Source organism: Convolutriloba macropyga, chromosome 3 (genome assembly GCF_964194025.1).
Source record: "Convolutriloba macropyga chromosome 3, txConMacr16.3, whole genome shotgun sequence".
Classification (NCBI taxonomy): domain Eukaryota; kingdom Metazoa; phylum Xenacoelomorpha; order Acoela; family Convolutidae; genus Convolutriloba; species Convolutriloba macropyga.
In genome coordinates, this window is record NC_134470.1 from 44,702,985 (window position 1) to 44,728,387 (window position 25,403).

At 36.7% G+C, this 25,403-nt stretch overlaps 1 protein-coding gene across 1 annotated transcript in view; it reads right to left on the reverse strand.

Annotated features, from left to right (window-relative positions):
• LOC142336226 (transcriptional enhancer factor TEF-1-like) overlaps positions 1-25,403 on the reverse strand; it is a 120,166-nt gene that overhangs the window by 71,343 nt on the left and 23,420 nt on the right. The window contains exons 5-7 of the mRNA XM_075384900.1: positions 14,495-14,579; positions 9,381-9,681; positions 8,914-9,082 (exon numbers count right to left, since the gene is read on the reverse strand). Coding sequence (XP_075241015.1) covers positions 8,914-9,082; positions 9,381-9,681; positions 14,495-14,579 — 555 coding nt within the window. The remainder of the gene's footprint in view (positions 1-8,913; positions 9,083-9,380; positions 9,682-14,494; positions 14,580-25,403) is intronic.

Below are 25,403 nucleotides of genomic sequence, written 5' to 3' on the forward strand. Positions count from 1 at the left end.
TTTTCAAAAAGGATAAAAACCTCACTATACACATGAAATTTTCTTAATTCGAAAAATAAACCCTCTGGCTCCCTTCCCGACTTACTTTGTTGTTGATCAGAAAGAAGAAAACATTGATGGAATCTTTTACGAGCAAGAATTGTCAAAAAGTAAATAATCATATTTCAATTAGTCGCGCTAGAAAATGGACGGCTACAATCTGCCTTATTTTAAAGGAGTTCCCCGTCAGAGAGGGCGTGGCTTTTGAGCCTTGGCTAGAACAGTCGCTAGAACAACTCTTCCCATTCTCAAGAAATACGTTTTAACTGCTGCAAAAAAATTGGACGAAATGTAATCGAGTCAGCCGTTGCCGAAATTGGTGGCGTTTTGTCAGGACAGACTTCAATTAAAAAAGCAGTAAAGAAGACTGCAAAATCAACAATACGAAAACAAGTTGGTGGTGGTATGAAAAAGAGGAAAAACACTAGACAAAGTAACGTTCCGCAGAAAATTCGGAAAGGCTTTCTGAAGAACCTTGACTAATCATTTTCCCAATAAACGTCACACAGTACGGTCAAACATCATGAATTCGTTTTTTCTGGAATTGGCATCCAAGGCTTCCTCTAAAGTTTATCCTCAAAATACAATGGCTTCGTTCACTAATTTTCTTCCCGACAAAATTAAACTGGTTGCATCTTGGGAAGTAGCTTTAGTCGAAGTATCATATCCCGGTATATGTTATAACATGGAAGGAGGATTGATGACCTTTCACTATGATGAGAAATTTAAGCATGTCTTCGCCATTCCACCAGGAGTTTTTAACTCTATGGATGAATTTGTAAAGAGTCTTACAGATATTCCCAAAAATGCACGACATCCCAAAAACTTAGATCCTCAATTTTCCATCAACATCGACAAAAAATGTCGAAGATTAACTTTTTGCAATAGAGGATCTCAAATTGTATCATTCAGCAAAAGTTTGGCTGCTAACTTGAGCGTTGAAGCTGACAAACCTGTTATGCCTTATTCGAAAAGATCATACAACACCAAGTCCTGGGCAACGGCAGATATCCCTTTTGATATTACTGGAACACATACAGTTTTACTCTACTTGGATATAGTTGAACCCAATTCAGTCGCTGATGTGAAATGTCCTCTACTACGCTCCTTCCCATTCAAAAACCGAGAGTTCCATAATGATGATTTTTAAGAGATCGCAGGTTTTGAGTTATCGCAGTTTCGAACACTTGAGGTTCCATAAAGTAATCAAATCGAACTTCCACAGTATCCATGTAGAATTAAAAAACGCTGCTGGACACCTTGCTCCCTTCTTCCCTATTGATCAAGTTCAACTTACTTTATTATTCCAGAAAAAATCTTGATCATTTCCTCAATTATCATTATAAAAAAGGGTCGGCTAAATTGCAAATGAATTCCTTGTCTCACTCTATGCTCGATTTTTTTGGGAAAGTTCCAATTTTAGACCCAATTCTTTGGTCCAATGAACAACAAATATTTCCAACAAATTCCTTAAAAGAGTCAACAATCGAATTTCAATTGGAAACTGATCGTAATCTTTTCACTGACTTGCGATCTACTCGATTATTCATCAGAGGAAGGGTTTTTAAAGGCGATCGAACACGTTTGGATAATGCCGAAGAAACATTGGTAAACAATGCTCTTCATTCACTTTTCTCTAATTGCGAAGTCTATCTAAACAATGAACAAGTTCACAGTGCCAATTCTCTTTATGCTCACCAAGCTTTTGTCTCTGCTGAATTTTCAGGGACAAAAGGAACCAAGGAGAGCTTATCCCAATGACAAGGATATCGATACGAGATAGAGTCAAACGATTTTACAAAACGACCATTTACAGATGTTGTTTTTCAAAAAGATAAAGATGAATTTACTTTTTACAGTCCGTTGGCAATAGGTCTACTTGCTTGTGAAACTTTACTTCTCCCAAATGTCAACCTCGGACTGAAATTGATCCGATCATCTCCAGCGTTCTATATGATCGATACCGGGGGGCTGAACTCTGAGGCTTTAATTTTGGAAGCTTGCCTTTTTACTAGACAGGTAGCGATCTAAGAATAAGTTAAAAATTTAAAGGAGTAGTGTGAATACCATCTTCACAGATTTTACGCTTGGGATAAAAATATGAAAGTCCCACTTTCTTTAGTTCATAGGTACAACATTCTTGTTGTCAACAACTCTGAAGCCACGATTTGTTGAAAAAACTCGCTCCTCATTGACCAGAACTTTTCTATACTTGTTTAGGGGCTCCTCAATGCTGTTCTTGTTGAGTCCTTTACTTGATAGCTTAACTGTGTCTGTTTCCTCATCGTAACAGCAGTACGTCTTTGAGCAAAGAGCAATCATTTCAGAGCACCTACATTCTTCCTTAAAAAGTCCAGGAGTTCTCTTGTCAAAGGCAGCATGGTTTCTGCAACATTCTCGTGGGAAGAGATTGCTGCTGGAGTTTGCCGCGAAGTTATCATTGCAGTTACTCTGTCTCAACCAGTACCACACTGATCGCATTTCTGGTCGAATGATTTCATCAATTTTTTCCTCACCAAGGGCCATGTAGAGACTGTCGGTATCCATTTCAATGAGTTCGTACTTGTTTTTATCACAGAAAGGGGAGAAGTTGTATTTAAGTAGTAACATGGTGAGTTTGGCGTACTGGAGGATGAAGAAGCCTAAAATTATTGGCTCTTTATGACCGATACGCGACTTGCTCATTTCTACCTCATATATCTGCTCTGGTAGCTCATTCATAGTCTTGAAAAACCTATTGTTAATAAATTTGTCCACCTGTGAGCCTTTCACGTACTTGGTGTTCGTATGTCGACTACGGTCCATGATCTGATATCCATACAAACTGTTTCCAATCAGCTTCAATGTCTCCGCTGACCTCCTTCGCGGCGGGCATCGACAACATTCTGAACAAATGTCTCAAAGCAGCGCCTGGGAGTGTATTGTAGAAACCAAAAGACGTCTTTTAGGATAACACCTTTTTCTAGATAAAATAACAAAAGTGGTGTGATAACGGGTCCTCGTTCAAGCTTGAAACTGGAAATGAGCATTTTTCTGGGTCTGGGTTGTAATTTGTTGCGTTCTGCAAACTCTTTGATGTGCTCTCCAATGTCATCTCGTCCAACTTCACAATTCTTGAAAATTGGAGGAAAGTCTTCAAAGTAAGGATACATTTCCTCTGGAACTTCAAGACTGCAATCGACGATACCAAACAGTTCTCCGCGTTTGATTTTCTCAACGAGCGAGTTTTTGGTCATCGATGGTTGGAAGGGATAATTTGACTTGAGAAAGTCTTTAACCCCATTTGTGTTTTCGCTCCTCCATTTCTTCCATTGACACTCCCAGATCTCTTCAACATTTAACCCAATCCTTTCAGGTACTCTCTTCTATCATTGTCATGTTCTCTTCGCTTCAATCCGCTTTCAATGTCCTTGAAGAGAAGCGGTTTTTCCTCTTGACACTGACAAAAGTGGAAGAAGCATCCCATCGCTTCAAAAACCGTGTTGCAATGACTACAAAACCCATCAACTAAATAAGGACCGAGCTTCTTTTGTTTGTGTGTGAACTGGGTTTGTATTTTACAATTGGGGTGAACCTGTTGGAAGTAGTCCATGATCTGCTGTTCAAAGTAGCTTCTCCAGTTCCTGTTTGGATGGAATTTTGCAGTCTCTTCATTGTACTCCCACTTAGTATATGGTCCTGTTGGCATCTCTTTTGTCATGGAAAACGTGTACAGTTGACTGGCATCTATTCCGACAATTGACTTGCAAACGTTTTCTGACTCTCGGATCTTTGTTTCACCAACTTTTGCATACATTTTAAAAAATAATTGAGGGTACCCCTGTCAATCATTTCCGAATGCAATTATTATGGTCTTTATCTTTCTCACAAAACGGAAAGAAAGCTGCATCTGTTGACAAATGAAGGAACCTGTTTGCTAAGTTGGGAAGAGTACCCCAACTTCAACATGTCTACTTGTCTTGAGTGGTAAAAACTGATCACTTTCTTCATAGTCTCAAGTGTAGGTTCGACATCTTTGTTATTGTACCACATGAGGAAGTCGCGAAACGTCTGCATGCCTTCTCTTTCCCATATATTTTGGAGCTCCAATTAATTTTCTTCGGCATTTTGTGGAACTTTCTTGAGTCTCAACTTCTTCAAAATTTCATCCTGTTCCATTCTACCGTTTTTCAATTGCACGAACTTATCGTACTCGACCGAAAGAACGCTGTGGTTCTTCAACTTGCTCCAAAAGCTGTCGATTGGTGGCAGTTGGGATACATTCAACTTCTCAATAGGGTCGAACCATTCATAGGGGAAGAAACTTTTCTCTTCACTTGCTCCATAGGCTTTTGGGAAGTTATCCAGAGTAGTCGCTCCTCCCAGGAAGTTTAAAATGTCTAGAAACTGTAGACCAAGAAAATTCATGCCAATATATTTATTCCCCATTCGAATCACTTTAGGAACAACGTTTTTTTTCTATTAGAAGGTGATGTAGAAGATACTCTTTGATTAAGTTCAAATCGTACCTCGAACTGTTGAATCCAAACACAGGAATGGTGCTGTAATAGTTCTCAAAATCTTGTCTCAATTTTGATAACATCTTGAGCTCGCATCTCGGTCGCTGAATTTCAAGGTCTGCGTCTTCCTCGCCGTCAAGTTCCTCCTCGTTGTCAATTAAGTCTTCCGCTCCGGTGTGTACCTGCTTGTCTTTCACTGGAACCAATTGTGGAACAGTGCAATATTTTTCTTCCAATTCCAGCACGAAATTTTGAGTTTTTCCTTCATTAAAAGTGTGCTTTTTTCTGCTATATTAGTCAAGCTGGACAAAAAATCACGGATTAGTTGAAGCGGATCTTCGTTGCAAATAAAAATTGTCTCGGAGAGCAGATTCGGAGATACTGACACACTAATGGTAACATGTTTTCCTATCCACGAAGTCAATTCTGTGTTTCTGAGTGTATTGTCCGGGACTGTTATTGACTCGAAATCGAATACGATAAGATTAGAAAACAATCTCAGCTCCTGCGGAACATTAATATTTACATCTTCCAAGCGCTCGAAAATAGTTTCTCATAGTTGATAGGCACCTGAGGGATAGTGGTGTTTTGTTCTCTCTGAGCAATTCCTCATGTGGACTTCCAAATTATTTGACCTACCGAAAAAGTGATCGCAAATGTAACACCGGAACTTTTTGAGGAACTTGTTGATGTCTGCTGTCCAACAAATGTGATTTTCATATCTCAGTAATGAAGTTGTCTTTATGCGTTTCATCGAGGAGCGACGAGTGAGTTCAGCAAAAATTTCAGCTTGTTCCTAAAAAATATTGAGTAAAGTTGAATGTTTCTGTCAACTAGAGCCTCAAGAACAGGAATATCGTCTTCATGTATTCCTGGAAAGGTTTCGTCATCTCTCCTTGTCGCTGAGAGAAACATCTGCATCAATTCCATTGTATTTTGTTGTATCTCATTGCTGCCATATAATTCATAGGCCAGTGCACGGAACATACACAAGTTGTCCTGGTAAGGTCTTTTTTCACAGTCAGACACAAAACCTTCAACTATTGCATTCTTCAGTAATGTTGATGGAATTGATTGTTCCATGCATCCTAGCGGAACACCATTGAGGAGAAATACAAAGAAAGTGACATTTGTAACGCAATAAAACTTCCACTTTGTGTCTGGATGTTGATTAATTAGATTTGGTAAAATTTCATCTTCTCTCAGCTTTGATTTGATATAATTCAGATCTGAGTTATCAGAGAGAACCATGGAGTTTAAGAATACGGGGTTGTTATCTGCTGCGTAGTAGTAGCGAAATTCTTCAGGATTTTGCACACTCTGCAGCACGAATCCAAATGAAATATTGATTTTTGCTGAATTGGGTAACTTGTTGTAAACACAATCCAATTTTTCGATCACTGTTCCATGGTTGATCTCCATTATTTTGAAGTTGTGAAATTTTTTTCTGGACAATTCAAGAACCGAGTCTCGGAGAAAGTGTTGAACCGTTTGAAGTTCACTATGAAGAGCGGGAGAGTCTGCATAGATAGATAAGTCAACATCATCGTAAGCCACCGGAACAGAATGCTGGTGATTGTTTCGTTTATGATGAAGTAGTTGATAATATGTGGAGAACGTTGAATTGCAGCTGCCACACAAAAACTTCTTCTTTTTAATGATAGACGGTGCATGTTTAGAAGCAATGTGACGCTGCAGTTTCTCGTCGTCCGGAAATGACTGGGAGCATTGTGAACATCTTTTTGCATGAAGCTTCTGATGTCTGCTCATATTGGATCTCAAAATAATCTTATCGCAAGAACTGCAAAGTTCGTTTGGTCCGACTTTCGAGGCATCTCTGAAATTAAACTGTAAGATTAGAAGTGAGGAGGAGTGAAAAAAATTGTTAAAAAGAAAGCTGCGATGAAATAAAATGTTTTTCAGAAGTTTTAACGATTATTATACTCAACTGCACTCAATTATGTAAATCAGAAAAATGAAATGGAAACGGAAATGAAATGTCCTTTAATAAATATGACGTATATGTGACAACAAAATGACGTAATTGTGACTTTATTATGACGTAAATATGACGACACTGACGTAATTGTGACGACACTGATGTGATTGTGACGACAGAATGATTTCATTTTGACGTTATTATGACGACACTATGACGTAATTGTGACGACACTATGACGTAATTGTGACGACACTGACGTGAATGTGACGACAGAATGATGTAATTGTGACGTCATTATGACGAAACTATGACGTAATTATAACAACACTATGACGTTATTGTTATGTGCCATGATGTAATTGTGATGTTAGTAATTGTGATGATAATATAGTGACTAATTGTCTAATCATGTGAAATTTTTTTGATCATTAATGGTTTTTTTATTTGGGTATTTGTTCTTATATCCCAAAAACAGGTTTTAATGAAAGCGAACTTACCAGTTTGTGATTGGATTTGGAAGCGAAGTGAAATGTTGCGTTATCTGCTATTGGGGAAAATTTTGGTCGGCTAATATGGTTCAGTTTAAATACAGGAACAAAGGAAGATTTCAATCAGTTTACTTTTTGTGCTTACCCGCTTCAACACTAATTGTTGAACTTGAAACTGGCAAAAAGAAGGAAACAAAGTCTATCTGAAAATAAACCATAAAAAAATACTAAACTGGAATTTTGTCAACTGATTTTTAGAAGTTGTTTTGAAATAATGAATAGTAGTGGTGAATGTATAAGTAATCCAAACTAATTTGTTATTGAGGAATTATCTCGCTAATCCCTTTCGTGTGAACAGCTTGGGTATCATGCTGTGAGGTACAGTTTTTAAAATCACGTAAGTCGTACATAACTGAAAATGATTCATACTATCTAATTTAATATTAAAACATTACCTAGCTAAACCCCTTCGTGTGAGCGGCTTGGGTATCATGCTTTGAGGTACGTCTTTGGAAATTTACAATATTAAAGTGTAATTTGGTAGGGGGTCAATGACCTTATTGATTAGACGCTAAGGCACTATCTTGTTAAACCCCTTCGTGTGAACAGCTTGGGTGTCATGCTGTGAGGTACGTGTTTGGAGATTTACATTATTAAAGTGCAATTTGGTAGGGGGTCAATGACCTTACTGATTTGATGTTAAAGCACTATCATGTTAATCCCCTTAGAGTGAGCAGCTTGAGTGTCATGCTGTGAGGTACGTCTTTGGAAATCACGTAAGTTGTACGCAACTGTCAATGAGTCATCCTATCTAATTTAATATTAATACATTACCTAGCTAATCCCCTTTGTGTGAACAGCTTGGGTGTCATGCTGTGAGGTACGTCCTTGGCAATTGAAATTAGTAAACTGCAATATGGGAATGGGTAATGACCTTACTAGTTTAATATTTAGGTATTATCTTGCTAATCCCCCTCGTGTGAATAGCGTGGGTATCATGCTGTGAGGTACGTCTTTGGGATTTGAGGGAAAATAGGCTATACGTAATCTTTATACATAGGTACGTCTTTTTACCCCCCCCCCCCCACTCTTGCTTAACTATTACTACTATTGTCAAAGCTAATTCTGAACTTTTATTGTAATGATTTACAGCATTCTTAAGTCTCATACAGCAAGCTTTAAGTTAATGTAAGCTCCGAAACGTTCATAATAAATTGAAAAATACCATAGCCATTTGGGAAACCGATATGGTACTTCAGTCAAATCTAGCCAATATTACATTTTTGCATAATAACTATCATTGTTGCATGATAATCGTCATTTTAAAAAAAATATCTTAGGGCCCCTGTTTAAACACATGATGCCATGGCAAATCTCTTGTTACTAATATATCAGGATTTCAATAAAGAATCTGTCTTTGGATTTGTGGACCAATTTATTATTTTAATAAACTAATTATTAAACATTAGCTATTAAACATTAGACAATGCTGATCGCCAGAGATCCCCTGTTATGAGACTCATTGCTGCGACAACACTCTCAGCCCCACAATAGTTAATTTACAGTCTTGACTCACCCAATTTTAGTTGCCCAGTTATTGTGCGCGAACTTGTTTGTCACCCAATGAGTGGGGACAATGCTCATTTCTTCCGTTCAACCGGATTGTGTGGGTTGATTATAAAGAAATTTTGAAGACCCGATTGTGAGGGTTTCTGGGAACAAATAAAAGGCAGATGCTTAATTGCGTGGGCACCATGGTGATTTGGGGGCACAAGGCTGATCGAAAGAAAATTTTATGAGAATTGACTGAACTTAGAAATGATTTAAACCATGATTTCCCCAACCAAGCATACCTTAAATTTATAATTTGCGTTGTAATTAATCTCAGCGTTGTTAAAAATTTATTATTATTATTAACATTACGCAATACCGTTAGTTGACCTACTTGGCACTGTGAGAACTCTGCTCCGTTCTGTTTGGACGAAGTGGAGAAGGGAGACGTAGAGACTGCAGGGTGGTGGTCTGTAGGCGAAAAGGAGCCATGGTGTTGCTGCTGCTGCATTGATTGGTAGACTGCAGGACGTGAACTGCTGCTAATTATGGAAGACTGAACTCTAAAAATATCACCGCCGTCCTTCTTTTGTATTTGGACCAAACAATTTCACATACGAACTGATATTCACGTTAAAATTATGTCCACCAAGTCAACAAAACAGCAGAGTTTAGAACTTTGCGAGTTCAGAAATTTATTGGCCTCACCATGTGCTAGGAGGATCTGTAGCATTTAGACAAACAAATCTACCCCAAAAATAGTAAATTCTTCACGAATAAATTTTGATGGAGTAAACGATAGAACAATTGTCTACTGCTCAGAACATATATGGACAAATGATCTTGTGTGTCATTGTATACCTGGAATGCTGTGGTTGGAAGTTTGGCGAGTTCTCATTGCCAACAATTAGGCCTCCCATGTAGGTTCTAGGCGATGAGCTGTACATTGAGCTGGGGTCACTTCTCTCTCTGAAATGACCTCCGGTAACCAGGCCAACCGACTCACTATGAGTGCTGAGGTCGAATCCGGAGGTTGAGAAATTGGACGCATCGTAAAGAGCGGTGGTTGACAGGTGCCCTCGAGAGAGGGGCGAAGTGCCTCCACTTGTTAGGAGATTCTCTTCACTCCGATCAATGTTCGCAGAGCCATGGTCTAACATGTCTAGGCAGACAAATCGACATCGCAACCATTTAGAAAATACCGCCCATTTATCAGATTGATCATTTTCCCAACCATCTCAAAACTCTTCCTATTGGTTTACTACCTAACTAAACTCATTGGCAAAAGTAAATGCAATTATACACGGTGACGTGCCTATTTTTGAAGTCAAAATTAGTTAACAAAGTTTGGGCCGTTTCTTTTGATTTTTATATCAATCGGATAATGATCATCCGAGGTTTACTTTATCTAGGCTGAGAAAAACCGACAATTCTACTTTGGGAGAAAATCCAGATATAGGTTTCCGTTTGAAACAGTAAATCCACTTTGCTCAATGTTTTGATCATAGAGTCGTTGAATTCGCAATGCAAAGTCTTGCTCACATAGATGGAGGGATGTTCAAGTACAACATTAGGTGCGACCGAATTTACTGATTGAAACAAAGAACTGGCCAACTATCTGGATTTTCTCTCTGAGTAGGCTTGTCAGTTTTTCTTAATTTAGATACATTGAATTTGTGATTTTTACGCGTCGATTGAAAGAAGAAACGGCCAAAATTATGTTAACTACAATTGACTTTAAAAAAGACAGATTACCATGTAGAATAAGTTTCCTTTTGTCAATGAGTGTAATTGATCACTTTCCTAGCTATCACACAATCTTCTCAACATAGTCGACTAACGTCGGGCAAAATGCTCTCAAACGACTGACGAGCGGTTCGCTTCGTCAGTGGCTAGCTGTGTTCTAGGGAGGCTAGCATAAGCTTAATTGAAGGCGCGTGGGGGGTCTAATGTGGGGGGGGGGGGGGAGAGGGGTCAAGCGAGCGCGCTGGGTTATGGTTGTCACCGTGAGATGTGGGGATTGGGGGCTCTGTGTGTGACTAAGGATGTGTGTGCCCTAAGGATGTGTGTGTGTGTGTGTTTGTGCGTGCAGAAGTGTGTACGCGCGTCTGCGTGTGTGTATGTGTGCGTGCAAGTATGTGTGCTAGTATGTGAGTGCGTATGTGTGATTGCGTGCATGCGTGTTTCCGTGTGTACGTATGTGTGTGTGTGTGTGTAAGTGTGTGTATGTCTGTAAAAATGTATGTTTGAGTGTGTATGTGTGTAGGGAGTGTGTGCGTGTGTATGAGTGTTAGTGTGTGAGAGAAAATGAGTGTGAGTGAGCGTGTATGTTTGTGTGTGAATGACTGCGAGTGTCTGCGAATGTGCATGTTTGTGCATTTGTTAGTGAATGAGCATTTGTGAATGTATGTGTAAATGTATGTATGGGTATGTGCCCGTGTAAAAGTATGTAAGCATGTGTGAGTATGTGTATCTGTATGTGCGTACGCATTTGTATATACTACTACTACTATGCGAACGTTTGTGTATGTGTGTGCATGTGTTTGTATGAGTAAGTGTATCTGTATGTGTGTGTATTTATATTATGTGCATCTAGGTCTGTATGTGTAGGTGTGACTATGTTTTTGTATGTGCATGTGTAATTGTATGTAAGTGTATGTGTACGTGTGTGTATCTGTATTTATGTGTGAGTATAACTGTATATGTGTGTATACGTGTGTGTATGTGATTCTAAGTGAATGTGTGTGTGCATGTGTGTAAGTGAGTGTGCATGAATGTGTATGTGTTTGTAGGTGTTTGTGTGTGCATGTGTGTGTATGTGGGTTTCCAAATGAATATGTATGTGTGTGTGCATGTGTGTGTACGTATATGTATGTGTGCATGTCTGTGTGTGCGTTCATGTGTTTGTGTGCATGTGTATGTCTGTTTGTGTGTATGTTTATGTGCATATGAATGTGTGTGTGTGACTGTGCGTTTGTGTGGAAGTGTGCTTGCGTGTGTGTAAAAGAACGTGTGCGTTTGTGAGCGTGTGAATGTGTGCGTGCGTGTGTGTGAGCGTGTGTATGTGTATTTGTGTGTATCTGTATGTGAGTACGCATTTGTAGGTGTTTGTATGTGTTTGTTTTTGTATGAGTAAGTGTATCTGTATGAGTGTGCATGTGTTTATATTTATTTGTATATATATATATATATATATGTGTGTGTGTGTGTGTGTGTGTGTGTGTGTAGGTGTGAGTATGTTTTTGCATGTGCGTGTGTATTTGTATGTGTTTATGTACAAATTTAGGTGTGTGTTTGTAAAGGAATGTGTGTGTGCACGTATGTGTATGAGTTTGTAAGTGTGTGTGTATGTACGTGTGTATGTGAGTGTGTATATGTTTGTGCATGTGTGTATGTGGGTTAATGTGGGTTTTAAATGCATGTGTATGTACGTACATGTCTGTGTTTGCATGTATGTGCGTGCGCGTGTATGTCTGTTTGAGTATGTATGCTTACGTGCGTATTGTGTGTTTGTACGTCCGTACGCGTGCGTGTGTGGAGGTGTGCTTGCGTGTGTGTATATGAGCGTGTGTGTATGTGTGCACAAACGCACATGCACACACGTGTGCGTGTGTGAGCGTGTGTATGTGTGTGAGCGTGTGTATATGTGTGCGTGCTTGTGTATGTGTAATTGTGTATGTGTGCATGCAAGCACATGCACACACGTATGATATGTGTGCGTGTCCACGTGTGTGCGTTTGTTTGTGTGTTTTTCTGTGTTTGCGTGTGTATGTGTATCTGTGAGTGTGCACACACGCACATGCACACACGTGTGCGTATGTGTGTGTGCGTGTGTATGTGTGTGCGAGAGTGCGTGTACGTGTATGTGCATGCGTGTATACGTGTGAGAGTATGTGTGAGTGTGTATTTCTGGGGGTTTATGTGTGTGTCTATATGTATCTGTATGTGTGTATGCGTGTGTGTATGTGTGAGTGCACGCGTGAGAATTAACGTGTGGTAGTGTAAGTGTGTGTATGTGAGAGTGTGTGAATGTTCATGTGTTATTGTGTATGTGTAAGTGCCTATGTGTATCTGTATCTGTGTGAGTTAGTGTGTGTGTGTGTGAATGTGTGTGTGTGTGTGAGCATGTAAGAGGGTGAGCGTGCGTATGAGTGTAATTGAGTGTGTGAGAGAAGGAGTGTTTGTGAGTGTACGTGTATGTTTGGATGTGTGAATGAGTGCGAGTGTCTGCGAGTGTGCATGTGTTGTATATTTGTTACTGATTGTACATGTGGGAATGAGTGTGTATCTGTATGTGTGTACGCATTTGTATGTGTTGGTATGTGTACGTTTGTGTATGTGTGTGTATGTGTTTGTATGAGTAAGCGTATCTGTATGAGTGTGAGTAAGTGTGTGTATTTGTGTGTGCATGTATATGTGTATGTGTAGGTGTGAGTATGTTTTTGTATGTGTGTGTATTTGTATGTGTGTATGTGTACGTGTTTGTATGTGTAAGTATATCTGTATATGTGTGTATATGTATGTGTGTGTGCATGTGTGTGTATGTGCTTGAAAGTGTATGTACTTGTGTATGTGAGTATATATATATATATATATATATATATATAATATATATATATATATATATATATATATATATATATCTGTGTGCATGTGTGTGGGTGCATGTGGGTTTGCAAATGAATGTGTGTGCATGTGTGTGTACGTATATATATATATATATATATATATATATATATATATATATATATATATATATATCAGTGTGTGCATGTGTATGTCTATGTTTGTGTGTGTTCATGGGCGTATGAATGTGTGTGTACGTCTGTGCGCGTGCGTATGTGGAAGTGTGCCTGCGTGTGTGTATATGAGCGGTTGTGTATGTATGCGTATGTGTTCACACACGCACATACACGTGTGTGTGTGTGCGTGCGTGTTTATGCATATTTGTTTGTGTATATGTCCGTGTGCACGCACGCACATGCACACATGTGTGCGTATGTGTATCTGTGAGTAAAGACGCACATGCACACATGTGTGCGTGTGTGTGTGTTTAAGTATGTATGTGCGAGTGTGTGTGCGTGTGCATGTGTGAGCGTGCGTGTACTTGTGTGCGTGCGTGTGTGCGCGTATGTGTATGCGTGCGTGTGTATGTGGAGGTGTGCGCTTCCAAGAGAACTTAATTAATGCCCTCCGGGCGTTACTTGTTTATGCCGCTTTTGAGGACGGAAAGTCAAAAGGTCACAGGACTAATATAACTGCTACAAACTTCGTTTGAGAGCAAATTATAATCTAAATTGTGCATTGCGGCTTCATTTATTTGACAAAATTGACTGAAAACAATTTAACACTCCTGAACAAGGTCCATTAATAACACACTGCGTATCACTGATTTACCTTTGCCGTTAGAGCCCAATTCCCAGGTTCAGTGAAGCATGCTGCTTTCCACTGCGCCAAATATGAACATAAAAAAAGGAAAAAGTGCACCAGAACCTCACAGCAATAAATAAATCATCCGTTCTACTCACCATGGCTTCATTGTCACTGTTCAATAGATAAAATGATAAGTTCCTGCCAGACCAGACGTTCTGTATTTGATAACGAAAATAATAAAAGGCCTCAATATTGGCCTGATTACGTGTTCGGTGGTCTATAGCATTCGTTAAAATTTTGGGAGGTCATGCAGAAATACAATTGGTAATAATTGTTTTTGTTTGGTTTAAAACATTCTCCGAGTCGCATTAACATCTTTCTGTTGTTCAGTAGACGTTCGAGAGACTCTCGGGTTTCGAACCCCCACATCTCCCATTTCAACCCTGTGAAATATGTTTTTGGCATACTTAGATTTTTAAGGAGGTACAATCTGTGTTGAAATGGAAGTCATAAATTGAAACCTGGAAGAAATCCAAGTCAAAATGCAAGATATTGAAAACTCTTGAAAGCAGCAACCATTCACTTATTGTTGTTTCCCTTACCAATTTGAGATTTGGAGACCGAGACCAGCTCAGCTGATGAGAGGCCTGACAGGCGTTGGTACACGTGTTCTTTCGTCATTGCATCCTACAAGAGACATGAAATGCAATTTTTCAATGCTGCTTGCATAGCCAGAAGCAAAAATGCAACAGCACAGCAGGGTTGCTCAAATTTATTTAGCATAATAAGTATTTTTTAAAGAAGAAAAAACAGTGCAGTAACCCCAAGTTCAATAAAAAATAATAGGAACGGAGAAAACTAAAGAAACTATGGAGCCTCTGTATTGTAAGGGAGCCAATAATGTTCCCAACCCGGTTACTCATGACAATGGCTTAAAAATTACGCGAATAAAAAATCTGCGTAATCGTAATTGTCATATTATAAAAGCAATTATTATAAAAATTCAAACTATAGCCCATTTAACGAAAATGTCTGTGTTGCAATTATATAGAATAAGGTTATTTATATACATATAAATATATACATAAGATCCGTTACTAATGGGATTGAAACCTGTTTTATTGAAGACAATAAATAATTACGGCAAAACTAAAAAAAATTCATTTTCCCAATAAAAAACAACGTCAAAGTACAAAAACATATTACAAAACAAACCACTGGAGATGTTCAATTTTCTTCCGCTAAAAAGCAGATGGGAGAACTTAGAGTAATGCGACTAAATTATAACCAGTGACATTGAATTTAATAAAACACAAACATATATCCAAATTCCTTAAAAATACATCGTTAATGTTAGAAAGCAGCAAACGCCGTTTTCAAATTACACACAAACAAAACAAATTACAACCAAACAAAATAAAAAAAAGACGAAATAGCACAGAATTTATTTTGCTACAATAGAAAAAATCTCCTTAAAAACCAATTTCTCTTTTCAATTCCAGAGGATTTCTAACGTTACGCTTCAGAATTTATCAATCTATCGCTCATTTAACTGTTCCATCTGGAGTAAAACTCGTACTGAAATTCGATTGACATCAAAAATTCTAAAAAAGTGGAGAAATCTTAAAAACGACAGCACTCAATGTAATTCAAACCCTTTGGATTGTAAACACCCACGATGAGATCAAAAATACCGTACCCATCGCTTTGCGGCGGTCATAAGTAGTGGATAAAACAGGGGTTACAGCCACCAGCATGATTTGACCCATTCCCCCTCACGAATTCGTTCGGGGAAATGGGCCAAATCGTTCTGTCGACTGTAACCCCAGTTTTATCCACTACTAAACTCACAATCAAAAACAAAAATTAATCAGAAATAAACCCCAACCCGCATGCTTGCGCACATCATGCGCACACGGACAGTTGCGCATAGTCTCCTACTCAGAATTCCGCGCAAGCATGCTGACATACGCTTATCTCCTAAATTTTATTATAATTATATTTGTGGCTAATAATTTTACTAATGAAAAGGCTTATAATATTAAAAATGATATGGCCTATAACATTACTAATGATATGGCTAATCAGGGAACCTACTTCACGGATGAATTTAACAATCTATTCTTCTAATACTTTATCTATATCTATACCTCTGGCTTTTAATTTGAAAACTATAATATAATACTTATAATACTCTGGCTCTTCTTTTAGTTCTTTATTGATGCCCCCGACCAGATCAATATTCTTATGAGAATTTTTTATATGACTCCTTAATCCGCTAAGCTAATAATAGAAAAAAAATTGCAATTAACCTTTCTTGAATTGTAACCTTACATTTATTACAAACTTTATTGTTATATCAAATTTGATATTGGTATTATTAAAACTGTATGTGGGGCTAGGCTTAGAGCTAGAGCTAGGGATAGAACTAGAATTAGAGCTAGAATTAGAGCTAGAACTAGAATTAGAAATAGAACTAGAATTGGAAGTAGAACTAGACTTAAAGCCAGAACTAGAACAGTTTGTTTTATGTGAATGGACTCCGTCCGTGGCATGCCAACTGGCTCCACTGATACAAATTCCACTCAATGATTCATCCCCACATGCACACTCACTAGTTTAATCCTTATCTTCTATTTCATTATGAACAGCTAAACTAAAAGGAGTTCCACATTTATAATTACACTCTAAACATTCTATAACCATTATTCATTCTATAACTGGCAAAAATTTCAATTATAAATCTAGTATTATCTCTTAACCAGATAGACTAATATAAATTTTCCTTACCCAACGTATTAAGAGTATTATATTAATATCTTTTATCTATAATCTTATCAATACTCAATACGGCTTTATCCCCAACGAAATTTATAACTTTATCTCTAAAATTTTGATTATTTCTATATAGATTATTTAAATCATCTCTACCCTTTTTGTTTAAAGTACCAGTCTTTTTATTCATATATTCATGGTGAAACACGGACGAAGTCCCATCTGTGAAGCAGCTACGCTGATCTACTTCGTAGCTGGTTTCCCGTCCTGTTAAGCAACTTTCTACGTCCTCATCACCATGGTGTAACATCTGCGAAGCAGTTTCACTGATGGACGGAGTCCCATCACCACAAACATAATTGAATAAAGTATTTGTTCTACTAAATATAATACTTGTACCCGCTGCTACAAGTGCAGCAGTTTTTGCTGTTGTATCAGAAGATATATAATTATATATCATAAAGCACGTACCCATAATTCCACACACAGACGATACTAGGCTTAATCCATTAGCTTTAACTTTTTCTTTTACATCATTCTGAATTTTAATACCCTTTGAAGTAAGCTTATTAAAGTAGAACTGATAATTATCTGTATTAATAGTATTTCTATCTGTGGCATTAATCATTAGTGGTTTCATATAATCTATAAGTTTATTTATCTCATCATTTTCTAATTTATCTTTTAAAATAAGAGCTTTTAAATCTAGGAAACCAACTCTCGAGTCATATCATAGTTCTATTTCTATCAATAATAATAAAAGTTTTCTCTTATTATATTTACTCATACCATAACGAAGCTCATCAGACATTCCATCTGTACAATTATAGTAGTTACTATTTAAGTCATTAACTATTTCATAGAACTTATGTTCACATTTATATATTTCATTAAAATTTTTAAATAGATCCGCCCCATTATAAGTTTTTAAATAAATACTATCACAACTCATTTTTCCTGTATTAAATATCTGGACTGGTTTATGACACATTACAATCATTTGAATATTTTGATGTCTTCCTTCTGTAAAATAATAAGCCATATCCCCAATTAACTTATTACCCATATCATCAAGAACAATTAAACTGTTTTCGAAATTAGGCTTATTTTTTGATGTGATCATATTTATATCACACATATTAAATTCGGTATAGGATTTGCCAGTTTCTGGAATGATCCAATCTCTTTCATCTTTAACTACTCTGATTATATTTTTGTTATCTGCGAAGCAGGTTCCCTTATCTTGATCTAAGTATAACTTCAAGTATTGCCTAACAAAATAAGTCTTTCCTGTACCAGTACCACCATAAATAAAAGTATGTAATGGTGACTTTTCATATTCAAATCTCACTAGACTTCTATTTATAAACCCGCCAAAGCTTTCTATTAGTTTTGTATATTTACTCGGTATTGAATGATATACTATATAACAAAACAATTATGAAAATAAATATTATAACTGCACAACCCGTCTCCATTTTTTATCATAAAAAATGCTTATCTTATCATTTGAGGAATTCAATAAAAAATTTGGTATTGATAATAAAGCTATGAGTAATATCAGAATAAAATATATAGGTAAAGATATAAGTCTAACTCCAATTGAGATAGTACTGAGAGATTAGAAACCAGAAACGATTTATGAACCCAACTTCAACATTATTGTTAATCTACATCCAACTGATGGTACTCATTGGGTTTTAGTTATAAGAGAAGTTGGTCTTGTGTATTGCTTTGATAGTTTTGGTGTTGAAACCCCACCATTATTCCTAGAAGAAAATGTTATATTCACAGATCATTATATAATCTAATAGCAGCTTCAATTAACTTTCTATCATCATTAATGGTTAGTTCAAGAAAATTATAAACCAATTGGTTTTTAACTAAATTTAATGGCAACCGGTGATTTTTTTTACTAGATCTCTTTTGAATAGATATAGAGTCTCATCATGATGATAGTTTTTAATATTATTTACATAAAATCTTTTATCATCAAAAGTGTCTAGACTAATCTTACCTGTTTTTGTTGTTGTCATGTTATTACCACAAATTGTTGTATTCTACATTCATCTACAGTTCACTCTGTCTTATACATTAATGCATTATAATACTCTTCATGTTTAGCATTGTTACAATTCTTTATTCCTTTTTCTTTAGTTTTATTTGGGTAATCTTTAAAGCTGTATGTCTTTGGTGACAGGGCTATAAACTCTTCTATTGTTTTACTTCCCAATTCATAATGGAATTTGCCAGGTACTTTATTATTAGTTTTGATTGGTGGATCTATATTACTTAGGTCCATGAGTTCAACAGGGACCTTACCCTCGCTAAAGCTTAATACGAAACTATCAGTATCCATATAATTGAGTTGTAAATCTCTGAGAGATGGTTGAAGAATATTATACAATACATCATACATGTGTAATTTACTTAATTCTAATATAGTAACAACTACAGATACTGGAGAATCATTCCATTTTTTTCTTTATATATTCAATTTGGCTATAATCTTTATATCTAGTTATATTTTTAAATGTTGGTTTACTTATACTTTTCATTATCTTTTCTTCATCGTGTAAGAACTTACTTTGAAGGAAGTGTAGAGCATTCAAGCACATTCTTCAATATAGCGAGTTGTTCATTAATTTCCTTACATCCTTTTCCGCTTCAGTTTTAGATGTAGCTCTTTTTATTAGTATTGTTTTGAATAAAGTCTCTACATATCTAGTCTTGTTTAAATTTAATTACTCTATGAATTTTAGTTACTTTTACACCCATCTTAACATAAAACTTTAACATCCTATAATGAACCATATATTCTGTTTTGTTGTTTTGATCTAATATTAATTTCTCTGTTCTCGCACTACCCGTCTCTCTTTCTCTGTAGCCTAAATCATTATCATTTATCTTTCTTTTATTAGGCATTAATGCTAGTTGCTCTGTTCTATCTATACAACTATTAGCATAATTAATATTACAAACTATATAGTAACCATGATCACTATCATCTGGAGTATTTATTATAGTATCGAGGAACCCGCTTCGCGGATAGAGATGTGTCAGAGTACTCAAAACCCTTATAAGGTATCTTTTGCATCATTGCATAGCCGTATAGTTTGTTTGCATCGATATACCAGATAGACCTCCGGTCATGCTCTGCCATTGGTGAAACCACTTCGTGGATCTGCGAAGCAGGTTCCCTGATTGACCTATTAATATGATTAATATATCTGTCACCCATTATACCACATATACCACCACTCTTTGTTTCAACGAAATCATCTAGCATTTGTTTATCTTGTAATGTATCTGATGTAAAACCACTTGACATTAACCAGCAATCAAAACTATAACCCGGGAGACTTACATAGTGTAGAGGGTTGAGACTGAATTCTTTCAAACTTAATTCACCATATTTATTCATGCAGTAGTCTAATATTTCCACATCATTATGTAAATACTCTATAGTTCGATCTTTACCAGTTTTATGACTGTTGTCTTTATTAAAGATATCGACTTCTTCCTGTGTTGGTAATTTATTAAATAGTTAGGATTGGAAGTCTTCTCTATTTAGATTACCTATAACTTCTTGGTATGAGTCTAAGCCAAAGTGTTCATATGGATATAATGTTATAGTTTTACAATGATATATCTTTGCCATTTGATCTAGAGGCATAGCTAAGAAGTTATAACTATCTAAGAATTTAAGACAACCAATACTAAACATCTTAGACTTACCAGCAGCTAAAGGTATGTTATCTACTTTTCTTTTTTCACTATTCTAAAAGTTCACTATATAGTAGATTGAAATCATAACCACTGCTATTATGGAATAATATAGGAATGAAGTTTTGTTGTCTGTATCTTAGATTACACAATTTACATGCTGGTCCTCTATATTTTACCATTTTCATGACAGTGATCTCTAACTTTATTAATACATGTTTTGCCGCATATATGACAGGTGTTTTTGGCTTCATGATAGTGTTTATCTTCTTTATTAAATACCATCTTTTCATTACACCGACAATTACCAAAACCATTTATACTAGATCGGAAAGGACGCTGAAAATGAATACAATTGCGTTGAATTGACTTAAAACAGCAAAAAAACTGCTGTACCAAATAGTGTTACGAGACATTAGAGGTTTAACTAGCTCCCCTATTAACTTTTGACTCTTTGAGCAAGCCTTAGGGCAGTTCTACTCAGAGAACACATAAAAAAGGTAAATCAACAGAAAATCCAACCAAAATGTTAAAAAAAAACCCAAGAAATTCAACAATCCTGCCTCATCGTAACAAAAAGTTTGAGCGTTTCAAAAGTGAACAAAAATAGCGAAAATCAGCCAATGTCGGTTTACTTAAAATTAAACCCCGATAAAATAAATAAAACTCCAGAATGAAATACTCTACGCTTTAGCTTTATGGGCTGTCTAATGATACCACTCTAAACTAACTCTCTTTGATAAACTTATCGACCGGCCAAAATGTACCAGACAACAACCCAGTTGAACCAATTGAGCATATAACCCCCCCCACTGAATGGAGTTGGAAGATTCAGTCATAGCAAAAGCTATGTTAAAGACAGGATATATGGAATACATATATGGAATACATGTCGATGTATTCCATAAATGTGTATTCCTCAAAGACGTGCGTTGTTAGGTTGTTAAGCACGTGCGTTGTTAGGTTGTTAAGCAAATTCAGCAGCTAAAAGGAGAAAATTATCGAAACTTGAGCTCGATATAAATACTTTTTGCCCCCCCCCCCCCTGTTTTTGCGTCCTGATTATTTATTTGTGGAGTGCATGTGGAATCTATTTGTGGCTATTGGGGCTAGACGAAGATCTTTATATCAGTTCCCCGGTGAGATCTTCCTTTTCTAATACTTTTTACGTATTTGTTGTCGCGGTTGCCATAAGCTTCATTGGTCAGGAGTCACGACATTTATCCCACCCCACCCCCCAAGTAAGCTTCCTGTGGTGGCTGTCCCCCCGAAGTTTTCTGGGGCGGTTTGCCTGTGAAAACAATTGTCTCAAATTATTCCCCAATTCGCCTTCTTCATTCACAAGTCGGAAAATGGAAAACAAAAAGATACCAAAAAAGTGAGTTCTGCTTGCGGTTCTTGCAATTTAAACTGCAGAGATTATAGTTTCACGATAGACACCAATCGAGATAAATTAACAAACACCCAGTTAAATTTGATTGAAACCGCAAACCGCTTATTTATTCACTGTTTTTGCGTCAAATTATTGTTTACCATGCACAACCCACTTAGTTCTGAGCAAGCTAATCAGCTTGATACAACAGAAAAGATCCAGACAGGTTTTGAATCCGCCGAGTGCAGTGATAGCGAAAACCAAGAAATCCACGACGAGTATTTTGTCCATAAGAACACTGAAATCTGGATTCCTGGTCACGATAAAAACATATACAAAGCAAAAGTTATTGGCCACGAAAACAACAGACCAAGAGTCCATTATGTGAATTGGAATAGAAAGTATGACACCACTTTTGACTCGTATTCAGTTTGGATTTATATGCAATTGGTAGAAAAACTCAAGCAGCATACAGTTATGACCGATGAGGTAAACAACTTGATACAAAACGCTTTTGAAAAACCAGCGCAATTTTGTTTTGAGTTTTCTTCTAGTGGTTTAACACAAGATTTAGCGAGGCTTAATCTAGGGGACAATAATCGTGCAGATAAAATTTTATCAAATGCAGAGAAAGAATCTTTGATGAAAGAAATTTTTCCTCTCACAAATTACAGCGTGCCTCATGAGAACGAAAAGCTTTGGGAAGATATATGGAATACTGTTTGCACAGGCAGATGCAAATTTTACAGATTGCCGACGGGAAAAATTGGTAAACAGTATGTCGAGATGCTAAATTGCGAACTTGAATTGTTCCTGAAATCAAATATTCCATCAGATTGACTTCTGGTTTTTTTGGCTCTCATACTCCACAGAGACAACAAAGTGACACACTCCAAAGATGTAAAATAACAATTGAAAGTAGGATGAAGGAGTGGTTCCCTGATTGACCTATTAATATGATTAATATATCTGTCACCCATTATACCACATATACCACCACTCTTTGTTTCAACGAAATCATCTAGCATTTGTTTATCTTGTAATGTATCTGATGTAAAACCACTTGACATTAAACAGCAATCAAAACTATAACCCGGGAGACTTACATAGTGTAGAGGGTTGAGACTCAATTCTTTCAAACTTAATTCACCATATTTATTCATGCAGTAGTCTAATATTTCCACATCATTATGTAAATACTCTATAGTTCGATCTTTACCAGTTTTATGACTGTTGTCTTTATTAAAGATATCGACTTCTTCCTGTGTTGGTAATTTATTAAATAGTTAGGATTGGAAGTCTTCTCTATTTAGATTACCTATAACTTCTTGGTATGAGTCTAAGCCAAAGTGTTCATATGGATATAATGTTTTAGTTTTACAATGATATATCTTTGCCATTTGATCTAGAGGCATAGCTAAGAAGTTATAACTATCTAAGAATTTAAGACAACCAATACTAAACATCTTAGACTTACCAGCAGCTAAAGGTATGTTATCTACTTTTCTTTTTTCACTATTAAAAAAGTTCACTATATAGTAGATTGAAATCATAACCACTGCTATTATGGAATAATATAGGAATGAAGTTTTGTTGTCTGTATCTTAGATTACACAATTTACATGCTGGTCCTCTATATTTTACCGTTTTCATGACAGTGATCTCTAACTTTATTAATACATGTTTTGCCGCATATATGACAGGTGTTTTTGGCTTCATGATAGTGTTTATCTTCTTTATTAAATATCTTTATCTTTTCATTACACCGACAATTACCAAAACCATTTATACTAGATCGGAAAGGACGCTGAAAATGAATACAATTGCGTTGAATTGACTTAAAACAGCAAAAAAACTGCTGTACCAAATAGTGTTACGAGACATTAGAGGTTTAACTAGCTCCCCTATTAACTTTTGACTCTTTGAGCAAGCCTTAGGGCAGTTCTACTCAGAGAACACATAAAAAAGGTAAATCAACAGAAAATCCAACCAAAATGTTAAAAAAAACCCAAGAAATTCAACAATCCTGCCTCATCGTAACAAAAAGTTTGAGCGTTTCAAAAGTGAACAAAAATAGCGAAAATCAGCCAATGTCGGTTTACTTAAAATTAAACCCCGATAAAATAAATAAAACTCCAGAATGAAATACTCTACGCTTTAGCTTTATGGGCTGTCTAATGATACCACTCTAAACTAACTCTCTTTGATAAACTTATCGACCGGCCAAAATGTACCAGACAACAACCCAGTTGAACCAATTGAGCATATAACCCCCCCCCCACTGAATGGAGTTGGAAGATTCAGTCATAGCAAAAGCTATGTTAAAGACAGGATATATGGAATACATATATGGAATACATGTCGATGTATTCCATAAATGTGTATTCCTCAAAGACGTGCGTTGTTAGGTTGTTAAGCACGTGCGTTGTTAGGTTGTTAAGCAAATTTAGCAGCTAAAAGGAGAAAATTATCGAAACTTGAGCTCGATATAAATATTTTTTGCCCCCCCCCCTGTTTTTGCGTCCTGATTATTTATTTGTGGAGTGCATGTGGAATCTATTTGTGGCTATTGGGGCTAGACGAAGATCTTTATATCAGTTCCCCGGTGAGATCGTTCCTTTTCTAATACTTTTTACGTATTTGTTGTCGCGGTTGCCATAAGCTTCATTGGTCAGGAGTCACGACATTTATCCCACCCCACCCCCCAAGTAAGCTTCCTGTGGTGGCTGTCCCCCCGAAGTTTTCTGGGGCGGTTTGCCTGTGAAAACAATTGTCTCAAATTATTCCCCAATTCGCCTTCTTCATTCACAAGTCGGAAAATGGAAAACAAAAAGATACCAAAAAAGTGAGTTCTGCTTGCGGTTCTTGCAATTTAAACTGCAGAGATTATAGTTTCACGATAGACACCAATCGAGATAAATTAACAAACACCCAGTTAAATTTGATTGAAACCGCAAACCGCTTATTTATTCACTGTTTTTGCGTCAAATTATTGTTTACCATGCACAACCCACTTAGTTCTGAGCAAGCTAATCAGCTTGATACAACAGAAAAGATCCAGACAGGTTTTGAATCCGCCGAGTGCAGTGATAGCGAAAACCAAGAAATCCACGACGAGTATTTTGTCCATAAGAACACTGAAATCTGGATTCCTGGTCACGATAAAAACATATACAAAGCAAAAGTTATTGGCCACGAAAACAACAGACCAAGAGTCCATTATGTGAATTGGAATAGAAAGTATGACACCACTTTTGACTCGTATTCAGTTTGGATTTATATGCAATTGGTAGAAAAACTCAAGCAGCATACAGTTATGACCGATGAGGTAAACAACTTGATACAAAACGCTTTTGAAAAACCAGCGCAATTTTGTTTTGAGTTTTCTTCTAGTGGTTTAACACAAGATTTAGCGAGGCTTAATCTAGGGGACAATAATCGTGCAGATAAAATTTTATCAAATGCAGAGAAAGAATCTTTGATGTAGGAAATTTTTCCTCTCACAAATTACAGCGTGCCTCATGAGAACGAAAAGCTTTGGGAAGATATATGGAATACTGTTTGCACAGGCAGATGCAAATTTTACAGATTGCCGACGGGAAAAATTGGTAAACAGTATGTCGAGATGCTAAATTGCG